The 20,185-nt window shown below is 30.1% G+C and overlaps 1 protein-coding gene across 4 annotated transcripts in view; it reads left to right on the top strand.

The window, feature by feature from the left end:
* Nucleotides 1-20,185, top strand: part of LOC126748430 (agrin-like) — a 434,242-nt gene that overhangs the window by 288,146 nt on the left and 125,911 nt on the right. For all 4 annotated transcript variants that reach the window (XM_050457677.1, XM_050457675.1, XM_050457676.1 and 1 more), the window contains exon 6: nucleotides 12,298-12,507. In XM_050457677.1, the coding sequence (XP_050313634.1) occupies nucleotides 12,298-12,507 (210 nt within the window). The remainder of the gene's footprint in view (nucleotides 1-12,297; nucleotides 12,508-20,185) is intronic.

Genomic DNA, 20,185 nt, shown 5'->3' with positions numbered 1-20,185 from the left:
AAAATATGAGTTTTAGACCTGAAAATCAGATTTCCAGCATTCGTTCCTATGTCTCGTTTGAAATATATGTTCCTTTTTAAATGTATGCTTTTTTAATCCTTAATTTATTACTCTGGACCTTTTTTTTAACAGAACATTAATAACTTTCTAGATATTTTTATGATTTAAGAACACGCTTTTCAGGTACTAAATGCTTATAATGTACATTTTTAAGGTTTATCACCAGTGAAGTTTATACAGAATATGGGGCTACATATTTTTGGAAAAATGTTATGTATTTGTGCTCAATGCTTTTTATCAAAATTGAGCCTTTAACCGTCATTCATTTAAGAGATATAATAAAGCAAGCAGCTTCATGTATTGATGATCGAATGTTTGAATCAAAATCTTAAAAACAAGGTGTATTAAAAAAAATCAGTGTTGTATCATTTTTATCGTTTTAAAGCTTCAATATTAGATTTATATCCTAATAAAAATAAAGTTAATAATAAGTCAGGACCATGCAAGAAAATCAATGTTTAATTTTTCACACGAAATGTTAGACAAACAGAGATAAAAAAATAAATTGAATATCAAACATGACTTTTAATTTAAGCGGTGGCATACAAAGTAGGTAGAATATTAATTTTTCAGTTTTCCTTAAATATATCTAAATTTCTTTTTCTATGATTTGAATCTTCTATAATTTATGTTTTTTAATAGGTTATGTATTTGACTATCTTCGAAAACAATGATTTTAGTAAAATGATTTGTCACATACAACAATATCTATGTTACACTTTTCTATGACTGTCCGCATCTTCTGCAAACTGGGTTTTTCTTACGTACTGCACCTGATTACATATGAAAACCATCATAATATTCATTTTTAAAAAAGTCTGTAGTAAAGTTCTTTTTTTTAAGCTTTTAGCTATAAATCAGATCATAGTGTAAATCCGGATTCGTCCTAAGTTTAAATCAAATCTCTTAAAATTTAACAGGCAATTTATTTTTACAAATACCTCGGAAGCTCAGCCAAATACTACGGTTCATTACCTTTCTAAAGACAAGTAAAAGAGCAAAATGGCAAAAGCAAAGCCATCTTGTCACAGCTCATTGGCCAATCGAACGTAGTGGCCAATTACCCTGGCTGGCCGATCAGGCTTTACTGGACCATACCTGGAGGTCTGTAAGCCAGCATTAGCCTTTTTAGTACAAAATTGGGTAAACTGCTACATCTGAAAAAGCTTCTAATAGGTAATACACTATTAGCGTACCAGCCTAATGAACAATTTAAACAGTTTTTTGTAATGGTAGTAAACATATTCTGTCACCATTAAATGCGAGAAGTTACATAGCTTTTATGTAAACTAAACGATAAAGAAACTAAGGGTGAAGTAACGAGCGCATAATAAGTAAGTGAATGTAACATTATTGTACTTCAGATAATGACATTTTAGCGAAAGTAGTTCGCAAAGCAGAATAAATTTGACGTTAACCGGGAGGAAGGGATGTTTTTAAAACCTCCAATTGATGCATTACATGACTGGACTTGTAACTTCAAATGGCGAACAATTTTACGCCGTTGTCAGCAAATTACCAAGATTTATACATACATATGTAAGTACGAGAGAGATAAAGCACAAACTCGGCGCTTCATAAATACCGGATAAATTTAGCAGAGTGTGACGTTACCCCCGTGCGACGACTGTGTTCCTCGAACTTTAATGAAACGCCATAAAAAACGATTTGCTGAATAAGTCTTTCTTTAATTATTGCCACAGAGAGAATTGCCTCCTGAAAACGATTTACTTTATCCAACTTGGATTACGTTCGATGGACTAATACCGATGGAATTGAAAATATAATAATATTTCATTTATCTGATATTTGATTGCTATGTATTATTAATTTGTACGTAGGCTACATACAACAGATCAATTTTATCTTCTTATCCAAATTTATATGGAAATTATGCTATAAATTTAGGGCAGTCCTCTGAATATTAAGATATACTGCCTAGATAGGTAACAGTAAGTAATGCCTATTGGTATACATATATTTCTATTAAGTTGTAGATAAATTATAGGCATCAGTAGATCCTCTACACAACTCTTTTTAAATTGTATTAAAAAATTTAATGAAAAATCTTCTGCAGCCTGTTTTTCTCGTCCGCTTTTCTAAGCAAAGCCACGGTTTTTGAAATTCGTTTATATTTAATTAAAACTTCTTGCCGATCTTTCAAGTATAAGAGGTTTGTTTCTATGAAAATCTTTCTTTTTTTTTAAATCATTAGCTTTGTGGGCAAGAAATAATAAATATGGGATTTTTTGTTACCTAAATATTCACTGTGAAAACAGGAAGTAAACATGACATTTGCTTCGAAATGTTGCTTTATAGGATTTAGACATTATATGCGTTTTGCGACCTGAAATTTAGATTTCGAGAATTCATTTGGTATATATATATTTTGGAAATAAATATTTACATAGGGATGTTTCGACTACAGGATATAATTGAAATATAAATAGTTACTACTCAAATGATATAAATATTATTTGGCAATTAATTAAATTTAGCAGGTTTATATGATTACTTTGTTGTAATAACATGCATAACTTAATTGGATACGATTCACTTTGAAAAGTAAAAATGTGATATTGTTAACCAGCTGTTTTCTTTCAGTAGTAATTAGGCAAATCAGATGTTTTCCAGTTTGCAGAAACATAAATTCCATATCCAGTCTGGTAAAAACCTTAGCAGAAAGTAAATTTGACATTCGCTACGAAGTCTTGCTTTGTTTGATTTAGGGATTATATGCGTTTTACGATCTGAAAATCAGGTTTCTAGCATTAGTTTGGAATATATGTTTATTTTATATGTATGCTCCCTTTAATAAGTGTTTACATAGGGATGTTTCGGCTACATAATATAATTAGAATATAAATCACTCAGATAATATAATAAATATTTGATAGTTCATACAATGTAGCTCGTTTATTAGAATTTTAGTAGTTCAAAATAAACTTTATATATTTATTTTTGTAACTTATATATAATTTAGTTGGATTTTGACAAGCAAAAATAAGGTTTTTTTTAATAAACTATTTTACAAATACATTTTATTAATTACCTAAATATTAAAAGGTATTTTCCAGTTGGCATAAACAAGAATCCTTATCCATTTACAGTAAAAAACGTAACAGAAGGTAAATATGACATTCGCTGCAAAATTTTGCTTTGTTGGGTTTAGGGACTATACGCAACCCCTTACATTTAACGGGTAAAATATGAGTTTTACGGCCTGAAAATCAAATTTCCAGCACTCGTTCCTATATCTCGTTTGGAATGTGTATTCTTTTTTAAATGTATGTTTACACTGCGATATTTCGACTGACTGCACGTAATAATTAATTAAATTGTAACCGCTTTAATGTATATTTGTGCTTTATACATCAAAATCCCGTTAATTAAAAGTTTGTATAAAAAGCCTTATACAACTTACCCCACTCAGTCACATTAAGTGGTCTCCGTTAATATTCATTGTCATATATGTCATTATCAGTTCGAATTCAAACATCCGAAGTCCTCTTCGGCGATTTTCTAATTAAATCCAAATTGTCCGGAGTAATTACAAAATATTTTGACACAGCATGTCTCGGAAAATCAAACTTCTGTCGGTGACAGCGAACGATTCGGCCCTCACAACTTTGTTATTTTCAGTATGGTGGAAACATAAATATGACATCTCATTCAGAGCCAATTTTAACCTCGTTATTTGATGATGTCGGCTTTAGAGTTTGTGCTTTAGGATGAAACTTAAAAAACTCGTTTGAAGTTAACTTTGATTACTAAACTAAGTAACCTTAGAAGTTTTTATTAAATTTAAGTGAAGTATTACAATTTAGTTCCATTATATTCGGCGTATGATGAAGAAGCACGCATTTTTGTGGCGATTGTCTTCCAATGTTTAAAAATTTTGATTTTTCTATATATTTTTTCACTATCTACTCTAGCGATATCATGTTACCTCGTAGGTCATAAAAATACTGAATTATAAGCAATTAGACTAGCATTTTAGAAATTATAATTTTCTAATTGAATACTTTTACGATTTTTTTGGTTTTTATGCGGACTTGGCGTAATATGAAAAACCAAATTAGAGTTTTTTGCCTCGCTTTGAGTTATGTGAATTACATGCAAACAACATAATTATATATTTTCTCCATTTATAGAAACATTTAGATTAGTACATTCGACACTGGAAAAAGAAAAATCATTATATTATATAACAGTAATAAGATCCAGTAATGTCATAGATACTTACAATACACGATTTTAATTTTCTTTTAAACTAATTATTGTTTTACTTGTATAATGGAAAATGATAAAACATTATATTGATTGGCAATTCCTCTGTAATAAATTAGTTTAAGTCCTTTACATGTATTGAAGTGAAGTAAATATAAGTGGTTCTGCTATCTGGTTTCGTAAATATGATAATATTAGTAAAGGTTATAACAGAATATTTTTATTATAATAAAGTGTATGCCTATATAAAATTATTTTTAATTATTAAAATTATTTGCATACGTTCTTAATATGACGGAATCTAGGAATTATAGAGCTGCTCAGTATAATACGTCATTGATAGTAGGTAAACATTTTTAACTGCCGTATTTTTAGTGCTATAAGTAGATTTATAATCAATTCTGTAGCTGTATCTTACATATAGATAAGATAATGTAAATGACTACATATGTAAGCATAATATAATTATTTTCTTAAATTTAAGTTTTACAATACAATAATATAATAATTTTACAATACCCAATCCTATAAAAGACGCCAATAAATTTTTTTCCTTAAAGTTTCAATGTGTGCAGACCTTAAAAAATAACATCTATATAATTTTTTTTGCAGATTTCTTAACATTTAATGTTCAGCAGTCTAGCACAAAACCCTCATCGTATATTCCGAGAATCACATTATTCACAGTTATAAACTCCTTCCTGTTCAACAGGTGATTAATTCCCAGCTTGCTTCAATCTACTACGAAAAATATCATGGTCCCTCTACATTATCGAATGCCCTTCTCAAGTCAAGGAACACTAGAAAGCACACACAGTTTTTGACGATATTAGCTGTACGTCAGAACTTAAATCTATGACTGCTATAATCTTTGAAAACACTGTCACTACTGACATTAATCTAAAGTGTGATACTAAGCACGAAAATGGCGAAATTTTGACGAAAAAATTTGAAGAAATGCAAGAACACTCGTAGTTTGGAAACCTGAAAATTAAATATTCTCGATATTTGCTTCTGTAAAAATCGTTGTGTGTGTCTTTTTTTGTGCGAAATACAGGAGCTTTATATTTCGTGCTATGAAGGTGTCTGTGGATATTTTTCTTAAAGTTCAGACACAGGTTCCACAGACTTGTACTTCCTAACAAAAAGGAGTCCCGATATAACGACGTTCTAGGCGTCTGCCAATGCACTCAATATCCATGAGTTGCAGATGCCTATCAAGTAGATCTCACGTATGGATTTAGGTGCAATAATATGGGCTAGTTTGAAAGAGTATTTATTGTGATGGTATCGATATAAAACGTATAAAACGTATGGCTCTCTTGTGTGTGGAATCAAAGCTTCAAAGTATATTTGGATGTAAAGCTTCATATGAAAGAGCAATAGTTAATTGATGGACGAATCTGATCTGAGCCTTGTAAAGCGTTAATAGCTGTTGCGATGTATATAGCCTTTTCGTTTTAAAGAGAGCCCTAAGTTTAAGAAGCTGCTTTAGCTATTTTCGCTACATGATCATGCCAAGGCATGCTGCGTCCAACTGCTATAACAAACAAGCAAGCTGACGAAGACGACGACAAAGTAAGCCCAGCCTTTCTTGTCGAGAAGGTCGCTAATAACAGGAAGAGGGTAGAGAACAAGATGTATCCCTAAGGAATACCTGCGTTAATTTTAAACCTTTGCAAGGTGTATCCAGCAACGACAACTCGGATGAATCGATTCTCAAGAAAGAATCTCAGATTTCTTCCTTATTTGGGTATTGGTTGAATCAGCGTAAGTTTTCAGTCTCCAAGGAAAAGATCTCTTCTGTATGAAAGCAAAAATAGTTTTCACAATGGTGGTGTCAACTTGACCGCACATTTTTTTAATACTATTGGCGGTATGTCATCAGGGGCCTGTATCCTTGTTAGTGTTGAAGCCTTTGAGAACTTTTTTAAGATCTATGTGATGAAAAACCTTTCTTCGCAATATCGGTGATGTTTTGTCTTACGGGTCTCCGGTAGAGTTTGTTGTGAATATTTAAATCAGCAAATCTGCTTTTTCCATTGGGGTCATTGCAATAAAACCATTATCTCTAGTCAATGGTTAAGTAAAGAAGAAATACAATGTTTAGCATTTGAAGCCATTTGAACCATAGGTACTAGTAGTTACTTTCTCTATTTTCTATGTGGTAATAAATATTTTGAAATAATTGCCAAACTATTTAAATAATTGGGTTTCTTCCAGGCAGTTGAAATAATATTTTCTAAGCAGTCGAAAAATTGCATAATAACGAAAGTAGAAGCTAAAATGCCTTAAAAAATATTTACATTACCAATTCTACAAGTCAAAATAAATATCTTATATTTCTTCTAGGTAATAATAAATAGTTGCCAATCATAGCCACTAGAGTTATGCATTGGGATAAAAAAAAAATCACAGAAACCTAGGCCAATAGCTTTTGCTACAGACCTGAACGATCTTAATCCATTTGGGCAATTTAGAAGTTTGCTCTTCTTTCTCATCTCTCAGGTATCGATCGTCTGCTTGTACGTATTTCTCAAGGCAACAAAATTGCCACAATTTGCAGAGCTTGGATCTTGGCACCATTTACGATTAGCAGCATTTTTGTTGTTGACTGTCTTGGTCCAACTTTTATCGAACCACGGTTTACATAATATCAGTTTTTATAGTAATGGCCTCTGTTATCAATAAAAGTTAAAATATTTTCAGTAATCCAATACTTTTACCAAAAAATTTAACCTAGTGAATTGCCCTCACTTTAATCACAGTGTTTATCTTAAAAGCATTTAAATGATTAGTATATTCTTACAGATTTTGGATAATTTGATGTCATTTCATGTTTTCTCAATCTGAAGTTCCTCATAAATTCGATACTTGGTTTCAGGTTTGCTGTATAAACTTTTTGGCTACGGAATCTGGAGAACTTGAAGTTTATAATCACTAATACTAAGGTCAACTAGAAAATAATGTAAATTTCCTGGTTGATTAATAATTAATGTATGGGCTAATAAGTATGTATTGTTAGATATTTGAGTAGGAGATTCTTTATTAATATAATAGTATCCATGCAATTTTTAATTTTTTGTTGCATGGATTTTTTTTTACAAAAAAAAAACATTTTTTTATATACTATTCATCCTTCCTTATTATCAACAATACCATAACTTACTTGAAAAGCAACTGAATATATTTTTTATTAAGTCATCCTGTCGGTAAAACCGATTTAAAAAAAAATTAAACAATTCAGAAATATTCAAGTAACACTTTCGGTCCTAAAGAAGACTTAGAGAACTGGCAAGAACCCTTGCATTCCATCTTCTCAAGCCCTACGAGCCCCACTATTAATTAAATTCCCTTTAAAGTTAAATTTAGACATGACTTATAACTGAGAGTACGTAGATAAATAAAGTGCCTCTGGAATTATACATCCCAATTTTACGCTGCTGTTAATTAAAACGTTTCATTACAGATGTCTTAGATAACGTCATCGTCCAAGCTAATAGCCTTAGTTGCATCCACGAGGCCCAGATTAAGGCAGTAAATTTCTCTTAGCAACTACTCATGCGCCCTTCCTTCTGTCTCCAATTTAATTGTTTCTTTACCAATGCTTCAAACTCTATTCGAACTTATTATTAATATAATTTCACCCCGATACAATATGCCAGCAAATATCTTTTTTAGTTTCACCTCAATGCTTTGTTTATTGAGTTGTCGTGTCAGCCTAATAAAGTATAGGTTCGCGTGTTACCACAATGTGCGACGGATCACAATAGTAAATTATTTTTCAAGCATATTCGCACCACCTAAATCGAAACTCATGCCATGAATTACTTCGTTGAACATTTAAAACCTAATTATAGGAATAAACATGATGCAAACATATTATGTGTGGTAGAGTAGTCCGTTCCAACATTTCACTCAAATATATACATAAATAACCATATAGTCTGGAAGAAGTAATAAAAAATTACGACGGAAAAAATGAGTTTGAAAAAAAAATAGAAATGCAAAGTTTAACTGTATTTATATTTATTTACCATTAGATAAAATTATGCGTGGAAAAACTATGCGAAAAGATTCGTTTGCATTAGAAAATAAATTTTTGACCAACAAAACAAATTAATTTAACAATTTTTATAATATGCTTATAAATCTAGTTAATGTAATGTATATTGCACTAAGTTATATGTAACAAATGGTTTCTGACGCTAATCGAATACACCTGACAAATTTCAAATATCTTAGAAATCTACCATTCCCGAATAACATAAGCGGTAATATAATATGCTATGCATTTCATGATCTATATATGACTGCTGCATAGGAATTTGGTATGGTATTCATATGATTCATTAATTTTCTTGCTGTAATCTTGAAGTAATAACAGGAGCAATAACCAGAAGTTGTATGGGGCTTATCTCATATCAAAAACAACATCATAAAAAATGCAACTAGTAATTTGTCGTTCATTGGCATTTAAGGTTGGTCCCTTTTAGGTAAAAGGCCGTCATAACTTTTTGTTCGATATAAAAGTAACCTGTTATTCTGAAGGTTGTAATTTGGTAGCCATTAAATGCATAAATTTACTAAATTGGCCTTATTTCTTCGTAATAGTCTTACTCCGTTACAAAATAAAACAAATTTTTTATTGATTTTTTCTACCCGGTTCTAAGTATTGAGGTTAAATTATGTTAGCATATAATTTAAAATAAAAGATTTAAATTACATTACTTATGTTTTTGTATATTATGAAAATGTATAGGTTCATCATTATTAAAAAAAAAATCAATTGAGCTATTAGAGTAGATAGGTACTACTCAATTAATGTTGACGACTACTTGTTGGAATTGATTTCTGTCTCTTGTCATGCTGACAAGCTCTTAGTCTAGTCTACTGCCTGATATTTCTTGCCCATGATAACTGTTTTCTTCTTCTTCCTTCTACTTTTTCTTCCAAAATCATTTGTAACAACAGGTATATGTCAATAATTATCTGTTCCTATAAACTCTTCCTAATATTCCTTCATCTTGTCGGTACACGGCACTCTCAAGGTTTTCTTCATAAATCAGTTTCAAGACCTCCGCCGGTATTCCGTCTGGTCCTGTAGCTTTCTGATGTTTTGGTTCCATTAAAGCTTTTCTTATTCCTACCTTCATTATTTGTGGTCTGGATAAAAATGTCATTAATTGGTTATCTGTCATTCCTTTACGAGGGTCGTCAGTAAATAAATCGATCGTTTATTCTTTTCATAGTCATTTCTTATCCTTTTTTTATGAACTTGCTTAAAACATTGAAAGGCTAAAAGAAACATATCGTTTGTTTACTTGCAACATCTCTAATACAATGATGCCAATAAAACATCAAACATTTTTTTAAATAAACTATGATAAGATACTTTTTAATGAAGTCGATATAATTTATTTTAAAGAAAAAGGTAATGACATGGTAACGACGCTCCATCCCGTTGTTGACACCGGCACAAGGAATCACTACTAGTGCAAAAAATATTTACATGATAAATATTCATTAATAATAGAGTATCCTTAAAATATAAGTGATATTACCGTTTATGAAGTATTTATGTGGTTTTTAACGCAGTTCATTAGAGGAAAGGTACCTACGTAATAAAAAGCATTTTTATGTAAATGAAATACTTAATATATTTTAAAATAATGTATGTTTTAGGATACAAATTTTTAAGTTTTGCATATCACTTATTATATACCACTCAGATCAGATCAGATAATATATATAGGGTTCTTCAAAGGGACAGTGGAATATGGAAAATACATAATAACTATAGATAGGTGTATATAGATATTATACCATTTTTCTGCCAAGACAACAACAAGACATGGAATAAGTCCTGTTAGTAAAACTAAGGACAGAACCTCAGTTTTTTTATACTCTATTAATAGTTAAGTATATTTAAAAAAAATTTAGTGTTTTACATATGTACAGTCTTCTCGAAGGCAAGGAGAACCATGTGTTAGTAAGATAAATAAAGCAAAATAGTAATATATACCTAAAAAACATAAAAGTCAATATTAAAGAAAAATTATTATTTTAAAAATATATGAGAAACATTAGACAATAATAGATAAAATATTTAAAGAAGAAGCATTACTTAAAGTGAATATGATATATTGCTTTAAAGTTATGGTGCTAAAATGAACTATTAAACATATATCCAATATCTGCACAAAATAAACAATTATTCAATAAATAAACACTTGGAAAGAAGAAGGAATAACTTTAAGTGCCTGGAAAACACCAAAAACCTTTTATATCCCTAGGAAAACCTGAAATAAAATTAAAAATAAATCCACAAGTTTAAAAGATACTTGAAATAACTGAAAAATATTGCAATAAAAATACCAACATTTTCCAAAAATTACTGAATGTTACATAAACATGCCAGAGATAGATAAACTCGATGTACGATAAGTGAGTAAAAGAATTTCGTAGCCGACAATAACAAAAAACTTAATTTTCCGATATTTGGATCGTGGCTGTCCTGTAGTAAAACTAAAAAAACCAAATTCAATTTTAAAGCTGATAGTCGAATTCAATTGTTTAGTTTATACGATTTAAAGAAGTGCTTTTTATCATAATATGGGAAATATTAAAAATCCAACAGTTGAAAATTTTAAATAATTAGGATTAAAAAATAAATAATTTACTTATGTATTAAAATTAGTAAATTAAAGTTGTTCCTATTAATAAATTTTTATTATTTTACATTATTGTGTAGACTTAAGATTTACACAGTTTTTCAAGGTTTTTGATAAGGTTCATCATCCCACAATTTTCATAAAGTTAGAGAAACTCAAACTCATTAAAAATTACCTAACGAATCACACTCAGTATGTTATCATAAAGTCTTCTTATACTATCGTGACTTGATAAGACATAACTAATCAAGGTTTAATTTGCGGTCGATATTGTTTTTGTCAATTTTATTCAATTGCATATGCGGTTCTAGGAATCATTAATTAAGCAGATATCAGATTTTCTCACTTTGCAAAGCATCCTGTACTTTATATAAGTTACTTATTAACCAAAAAAAGTTATTCTAGTCCTTTTAGTAAAAAATCAAACACAAAATAAACCTGATGTCTATCTCGGAGGCTCTACCTGGACATATGTATGTATGACAATAGATTCCAAACTGCTCTTTGATGTTCATATAAAAAACATTATTCCAAAAGCTCTAAACAATCAAAGTTTTATATCTCGAATTACAAAGGGTTTTAGTAATCGAACATTATTAATATTATTGTACAATGCAATTGTTAAACCAACTATAGTACATGTGACAGTAGTTTCAAATCCGATGTATTACAAATATATTAACCAAATTAAAAAGGTACACGCAAGTTCGTGAATATACTAAATATACGCTATAATAGATATTGACATTTTTTAATTACTATGATAGCTTAAAGTTTTATATTAACTTGATTGTAGTTAAATTCACTAAGTGGTTTTTTGTTATTGGATTGCTTAGTCTATCTGTAGGAGAGCCTTGTAGTTGAATAAATAAATAGTCCTGTGAAAAAAGACCAGGATGTCAAAACACCTTATACGAAAAAAGGAAATAAATATTAATTTTTAGTAAGTATCACTATGTATAAGATACTAAAAATCCTTACAACATTATGTAAAATAATTGATTTTTATCGTTTAACATTCAAATTTTCTTAAATTAACCCTGAAGCCTCACTCAAAATCATATAATATTAATATATATTAATGAAGAATCGTATCCATTTAGGTTATGCAATGCTTTGTACATTTTTTTGTTAAAAAAAATGTACGTGTAATAATGTTTGTGTAAAAGCTGCTGCACATAAATAATTTGGTCATGTGACTGCTTTCGGCTTTGGGTATAGTAAAGAATATTCTCAATAATGATCACTCAGATATTTTTATTCATATTTTTCCTTTCAAATTCGTCTCTTTTTTTAAAATGAAAGGATGAACTTAAAATCAAATTTTTTTCAGAGCCCTGTGAAAAAACTTACTGCGCGTGGGGAGCCCAATGTGTCAACGCACCCGATGGAAAGGCCCTTTGTCAATGCCCTACGTCGTGCAAAGCAAAGATCGAACCTGTATGTGGGACGGATAATGTGACATATGACAACCAATGTTCACTTAGAGTGGCGTCCTGCAAAGCCCGGCTGGACGTCAGGGTTAAACATAGCGGGGAGTGTGGTAAGCGCCTAAACCGTAACTTATTCAGTAATTGAACTAATAGATTTTCGATTAAGGGCTGTATCAGATCAAGTTATAATTACCTGATATAGCTTTGTCAAAGATAATATTTATTTTACTGTATAACTATTATTATAGGTAAAAAAAGAAAAAAATTATACGCTACAGATTATTTCTTTGGGCTTTAACCGATTATAGGACACATTCTCTTACTCCTTCCTAAGATAAAGTGACAATTAACTCACTTAATATTGAACTGCTTTATAACTTTACACTTACATAGTTTATGGAAACTAGAAAAGAAGTTTTACCCTATTAAACTAATTTCAAAGAGGGTCAATATGCTGGTCCGCAGAGTTTCGAGAAATTACCCAAAAGCCCAAATTAAGTTAGTATAGCATTTCGAAATGCCTCTGGCTTTCGAATATTGCACAGCCGAACTAAAGCCCTATCTTAAATTAGCTTTGTTTTAACTATACAGGTATGGAAAAGTTGAATCAAATGAACCATTCTTATTTATATGGTGACTATAGATGTTACTGTACTAAAAATGGCCTATCGATCTTTCTTCAACGTTGATTCCACTGTCCCTTGCTACTTGGGAATTATTCTTCTTTGGTACCTAAAAAATCAGCATGTTTTACATTACGAAATAAAGTTAACGTTCACAAAAATATTTCAAAGTAAGGGTTTTTTAAAGTAAGTCTACCCTTGTTATCTGTCAATGTTAAAACTTAAGAAACAGTTACATTAATTCACTCAATTAAATATCATTCTGCCTTTTTTATTAAGTCCCTAATTCTAACCTTTTTTCAAGTTAGAATAAGTTACTGATTACACTCAGATAAAACAAGTCGATACAACAAAAAATCTTTTCCCGAATTTCTGGCATCAGGTAAGAATAAAATAATGTAGAATTTTTAAGTGACAGATATGAGGAAAACTAAATATAAAACCAGGTAAAATAAGAGTGGCAGCTACAGTAAAAGTCAAAATTTAAATGGACAGATAGATAGATGCTCGCACTCGGGTGATTTTTAGAACCAAAACCCTAGTCAAGCACTTACCATCAATCTAAAAATATTTCTATTATTTTGTATAGAAATCTAAACATTAATTTGTCATAAATTAGTACCAATATGCCGCTCTATATAATCGATGTATAATATATGCGAAAATTATGCATGGCAAAGCCAAGGAACTTAACAAAATTTTATAACTAATAAATGAAATTTAATTAGTGAATAATTATTTATATTCTTTTGAATTTATGCATATATATCTCTCTTATCTTTAAGCTCTTTGTAGATAACGGGTAGCTACCTACTTTCTGTACCTTTATTTTTCTTAGGCAAAATTCGCCCTCCGGTTATCTTATAAATTCTGTCTGTGTGGATTTTCAGCTTAAAAGGAATCCGTTTTGTACATATTTTCGACAAAGCTTTTAAAAGTTTCCCTACTAGTACACATAGCTCCATCACTTTAACCCAGTTTTACAAATTGTACGGGGAATTACTATAATTAAAATGAACCATTTAAATTGGATTTTCACCCATTAAATATTAATATCTAAGCAGGAAAAAGTTTATTAAGCTTAATCCGAAGTAACTTTTTGAACTAATTTTATTTTTTTGCCCAAACTCTTTCGAACAAATCAATAACCTAAAAAGGATTTCCGAAAGAAGGTAGCGTGTCCGATGAGAATTAATCTCTCTAGAAAATGTAATGAAAAATTTGCTTCACGAAATATTGTCTAAAAACAATCTAATAACACATTATATCACATTATAATTTTTGTTTTTTTACTCTTTATATGGAAAAATGTTTTATGTAGATTTTCATGTAAATCCAATCTGTAAAGATGCTTTGCACTTTTCGTAAACTGTCTTTTCTTCAAACGCCTTTTATACTATAATATTTTTACGAGGTCACACACTGGGCACAGTAACTAGCCATTTAAGGATCCATACAGCTCGGCAAATGGTTACTGTTTCGTCTCTTGGGAAATGAAACTCCGGAACATTTCGTATTATCTTCTCGAAATATGTTTAAAACTTACGAAATTGGTCTCAGCGTTTTTTTTTTACTTTTAAACAGATAAGATCTATATTATAAAAAACCTTGTTTTGTTCTCTTAAGTTGATTAATATATTTTGTAACGTAGATTAAACAGCCTTTTCGGTTGATGCTATGTTAACGATTTTACCTTGCTACTCTAACATGCAGGAGCAAAAACCCCAAATTGCTTTCTACAAGCTAGGTCGGAAAACAAGCGGTCTTCGACGATGTTGAACATTTATTTTTTATATGTGGTGAAAATTTTAGTGTACCTTTAGCTAAAGTCAAGCTACTGTTTGTAAAATATCTTAGTAAATGTTCTTTTAGTTATCTTTTTTCTATCTTGCTATATTTATTAAAAGTTGAAAATATAATAAAGAAAAGACAATTTACTACTGTCTGGATCATCTGGAAATTATGTTTTTCTTGCCTTGGGAATTGTTTTTTATATTCAACTACATTGAGAAACATAGTTTTGTTATCATTCTTTATGATACCTGAGACTAAGATGAAAATTTGAATTTTTCACTTTGTTCTATATTATCATCATTTTCATGTTTCATTTCTGTACTACTATCAGGATTCCTTGAAAATGGTATTTTCTAGCGCAGTTCACTAAATTAAAATTAAAAAAATATCATTTATCATCATCGTTTTCATTTATGATACCTGAATATTGAAATGCATATTGAACTTTTCCACTTTTTTCCTAAAATACTGTTTTACTTCTATACTACTTTCCGGATCTTCTGGAAATTGGAATTTTCTGGTGTAGTTTACTTAATATAATATAATAATCTTTATTTAGCAAAATCTGCTACATAAAAATAAAAAACATAGTATGGCATTTAATATAATATTAAAAAGCAATAAACTAAAATTAAAAACCAAAACAAAACCAAAAAAATAAGGATAATATTACAATAATAGTGCTGGTATGAAGTACGAGTATTGTTGGCAAATAAACATGTTTAAGATTATACATTCACATATGAGTGAGAATATAAAAAAAGGTAAGAAAAACAAACAAATACAATTTAAAAATAAAATCATATAAATAAAATCTTAAGATAAACGTAAAAGAATAAATATTAAAACATGAGTTATGAAAATAAAATTTTCAAATATAAAATGAGTAAAAATTTAATAAAATCAGAACACAAACACACAATAAAATTAAGGTAAAATAAACTATAAATAAAACTTAAAATGACATAAAAAAATTTTTAACCTATAAAATAAAATATATATAAAATTCATAACACAGAATAAAGATAACAAAGACAAATACTAAATATCTAGAACCAAGTTTCTCAAGAGCCTTTTATACACGTTAAAACTATCACAGGATTTAAGACTAGCCGGTAACTTATTGAATTCTATTAAGCCCCTATATAATATTGACTTGAGCAACTGAGTTGTATTACATCTGTCCACTAGGAAATCTGTTCGGTTGCGAGTAAGATAATTGTAAACATCACTAAAAATTGTCAATTTATCACAGATATAGTTTGGTAGCAGACGATGTTTTAATTTAAAAATAAACAGATAATCATTAAACATTATTCTTTCGTTCACAGACAACATACCTAGGACGTTTAACATAGACACAACTGGGGTATAAGGACTACATTTAAGGATCAGTCTCATAGCTCTATTTTGTATTATTTCAAATTGGTTTATTATATATTGGGGTAAATTAAATAATAATGTCGAACAGAATTGCAGATGGGGAAGGGCAATAGCAATATAAAGCATTAGTTTTGTGTGCATTGATAGATTTTTACCTATGCGTGCTATAAATCCAACTTTCTTTGAAAACTTCCTCATTATGTAATTAGCATGCGCATGGAAGTTTAGGCTTGCGTTCAATATAGTCCCTAAGTATTTTATTTCCTTTTCAAAGAGAATTTTTTCTCCATCTACAATAATGTCCATAGCGTCAATGTCTACCCGGCTCAATCTTGATTTTCTGTTAAACACACAGAATTTTGATTTATTGGTATTTAAACTCAGTTTATTGTGGCAGAGCCAGCTAAATAAATTAGCAAGATCAGTGTTTATATTAGATGCCAGTTCATTAAGATTTTTACCAACTGTGTAAATTATGGTATCATCTGCAAATAAAACGATTTTACATTTTTTGACTACTTTTATCATATCATTAATATATAGTGTAAACAATAGTGGACCTAACACTGTGCCTTGCGGAACACCAAACATAACATCAAGAACACCAGACAGACAACTAACACGTTGGACCCTGTTACATCGATAAGACTTAAACCAGTTTAAGACTGTACCCTTAATACTAATTTTTGAATGAAAATATTCCTATCAATGGTTTCAAAAGGTCTTTTAAAGTCTAAAAATATGACTAAAACATAGTTATCACTGTCAATGGCTCTGAGAAAATTATCAAAAATATCGACAACTACTGAGTCACAAGAGTGATTCTGACGGAAACCTGATTGATTGGAAACGATTATTGAATTTTCGTTGCAAAAATCAAGAAGTTGCTCTTTTACACAAACCTCAAGGAGCTTTTCATAGACAGGTACGATGTTAATGGGTCTGAATTCATTGTGATTACCGGTATTTTGTACTTTTGGAACAGGAATAACAGTAGCCAGTTTCCAGGATTCTGGAAACATAGCGTTGCTTAAAGAACTGTTTATAATATTTAAGAGACGGTCACCTATAACATAAGATATATTAGACAGCACAGCCTTGGATATACCACTCTCACCTCTTCCTACGTTTTTCAGGTTTTTTAGAATTTCATTATTTTCATTGAATTTTTTTTTAACTCGGAAAGGATCTCATTAAAAAAGGATCTTATTAATTATTTTTAGACTAAGATAACTTTGTCCTTTATATTTACTATTAAATAGTGAAATTATCCATATTTCATATACGCTACGTTTTGCAAATGCGATCCACGATTGGAGCCACATGAAATGCATAATTCTACTAAAGATTCAAAAAAACTCTTTATGAGTTTAGGTTTTACATAGTTCTGATAATAATTTTATTTTTCAAGAAGCACTCGATGATGCAGAGATTGGAATTAGAGTTAATGGTGCGTGGATCAATAATATTCATTCATAAGACGCATTCTCATTGCAAATAGCATGGATATGTTATAGCTTCTTAGCATAGTGGGCAAAATGGGCTTAAATATAAAAAGAAAACTAAGTTCATGGTAGTAAGAAGGAATGAAAACGCTTTTACTAACTCCGAGCTGACTTTTGTTGAAAACTCGATAGAACGTGTGAAATGTTTTAGAAAACTTGCTGTCTAAAAATTTGACATCAAACAAAGAGAGAAAGAGAAAAAATATTGCCGTGTACAGATTTTGACCTTCATCTTAGGTTAAGATTCGTAAATTGCTACATCTGACCAGTTATTTTCTATAAAGAGTTATACTCTCAAGATAAATATAATTACCTAATTACTACTTTTTGGTCCCTAGCTCAATTTGCAAAACTCTGTAATCGCAGCGATACGTCATTTTGAAAAATAAAATTAAAGAGAAAAACTGAACAAATTAAAAAGAGTAGAAATACTGAAAGCTTTATGGTCCTATAGAATATTAAATCATTACTTGTACGCATAGCAAAAGATGGCAGCCTTTCAGAATCTTATTTTTCGCATTTTTATTTCCATTTAAAATAACGAAACTTTGGGTTACACAGAAATGTAACTGTTTCCCTATAAAAGATGTTGAAAATGTGCCCCAGTAACTTCAAGACAGTAAAATAATCTATTGGAGAAGTTCACACACATTTTGGAAAGTGGGAACATCAGTATTGCGACATGCATCAATTATTCCTTAACGTAGATTGAGATAGATTCTGGCTGGGTGATGTAGACTTTTTGTTTCAGTAGTCCTATAAAAAAGTCCAAAGGTGTTAGATCGGGCGACCTGGCTGGCCACTCGGTAGGCCCTCGATGACCAGTTCACCGATTAGTATAAGTATTAGTCAAATATTCTTTAATATTTCTGCTAAAGTAGAGGCGGTGCCCCATTTTGTTAAAAAAACGTTAAGTAAAGGTGCCCCGTCAAATTTCAATTCAAACTCAAAAAATAACACACCTACAAATAAATTTTACTTGAACAAGTGTAGTAAAGAAAATAAAAATTCGAAAAATAAGATTTTGAAAGGCTGCCATTTTGCTATGGGTAGAAGTAATGACTTAATATTCTAGGTCCATATAGCATTCAGTTTGAGCTTTTATATGATGTCCTCCCTTTCAAATTAATTTTATTTTTCAAAAAGGCGCCCCTCCACCATTTTGAAGTTTTTCAAAATGAGCCAGGGCCCAAAAAGTAGTATTTAGGTTTCTAATGATGTGTGCCAAATTTGAAATGTTTATATAAACGCATTCAAAAGATAAGACGAGGGGGGAACAATTAAGAGCCGTACTGTATAAAGATCTAATACCGAAAATCGCTAATAACAAAACAGGATTTAAAACTTACGTATATAATTTTGAACCGTTTGAGTATTACTCGTATACATTCCTTCTCCAATCAAAATAGAATAGCTGAAAATGAACTCAGCCAAAGCTTTATAAATTAATAAAAATATAAAATGTAATTTTTTAGTTACGTATGGATTGCACATAACAAATTCACAGATCGACTACATCAGATCTGCTCAAAAAGTATGGGATAACCGTAAATGGCCTAAAAGACAGAAAAGTCTGAATCAGTCTTTACATAAAAAGAAAGTGTGAATAAATGTGAAAACTATGGAACCACCGCTTTGATACTCGTTTATTTGATTATTGATCGCGTTTAACTGAATGGCCTGCCAGATCTCTTGATTTATCACCTCTTGACTTTTTTTGTGGGTTCATTTAAAATCCAAAATTTATGCTATACAGCCCAATTCTTTAGTAGATTTGCGATAAAGAATAGTGCACGAGTGTCAACAAATTACACCTGAAAGGTTACATAATGTGCGCGAGCATTTCAAACAGTGTCTCTACTTTTGTATGGAAGTTGGAGGAGAGTATTTTCAATATTTAATTGATAAAAAATAAATTAAGTAGAATGATTAGAACATTTTCATTTGTAATTTAATTTTTTAAGTGTCCGACGCTCGGTTTATTTAGTCATTTACTAAAAGAAAATGAACTACACAATTTTTCTTCCTATTCTGTTGTTGTTGAATGTGTGAAAATATTATGAAATCACTAGTTCTCATAAAATAAAATCAGTCAGTCAGTTTTTTATCCTTTTTGCGGATGTATAGAGTAAGGACGCGCAACAAATTCACTTAAAATTCAGGGGTGTGTTCGAAAAAAAAAAACGCTTGGACACATTAATCTTTATTTTCTGTTGCGATTTTTTTGATGATGAATTCATGTATATAGGGTCGACCAAAAATGAGCTACGATTATCAACTTAATTTTTTTAAATAGAAACACCCATTTTTTGTTTTTTTTTTTAATTCTGTATAAAGTTTTAAGTATATTTTGTATACTACATCCTATACGTAACCTCAATATTAATTAAGAAATTTGCAATTAATTTTTTTATAAATAACTGACTAACATTAATTTTCGGAACAGTTTATAAAAAAAAAAACAAGAAAATTAAAATAAATGT

Source organism: Anthonomus grandis, chromosome 22 (assembly GCF_022605725.1).
Source record: "Anthonomus grandis grandis chromosome 22, icAntGran1.3, whole genome shotgun sequence".
NCBI classification, from domain to species: domain Eukaryota; kingdom Metazoa; phylum Arthropoda; class Insecta; order Coleoptera; family Curculionidae; genus Anthonomus; species Anthonomus grandis.
This window is presented reverse-complemented; position numbering and strand designations above follow the sequence as displayed.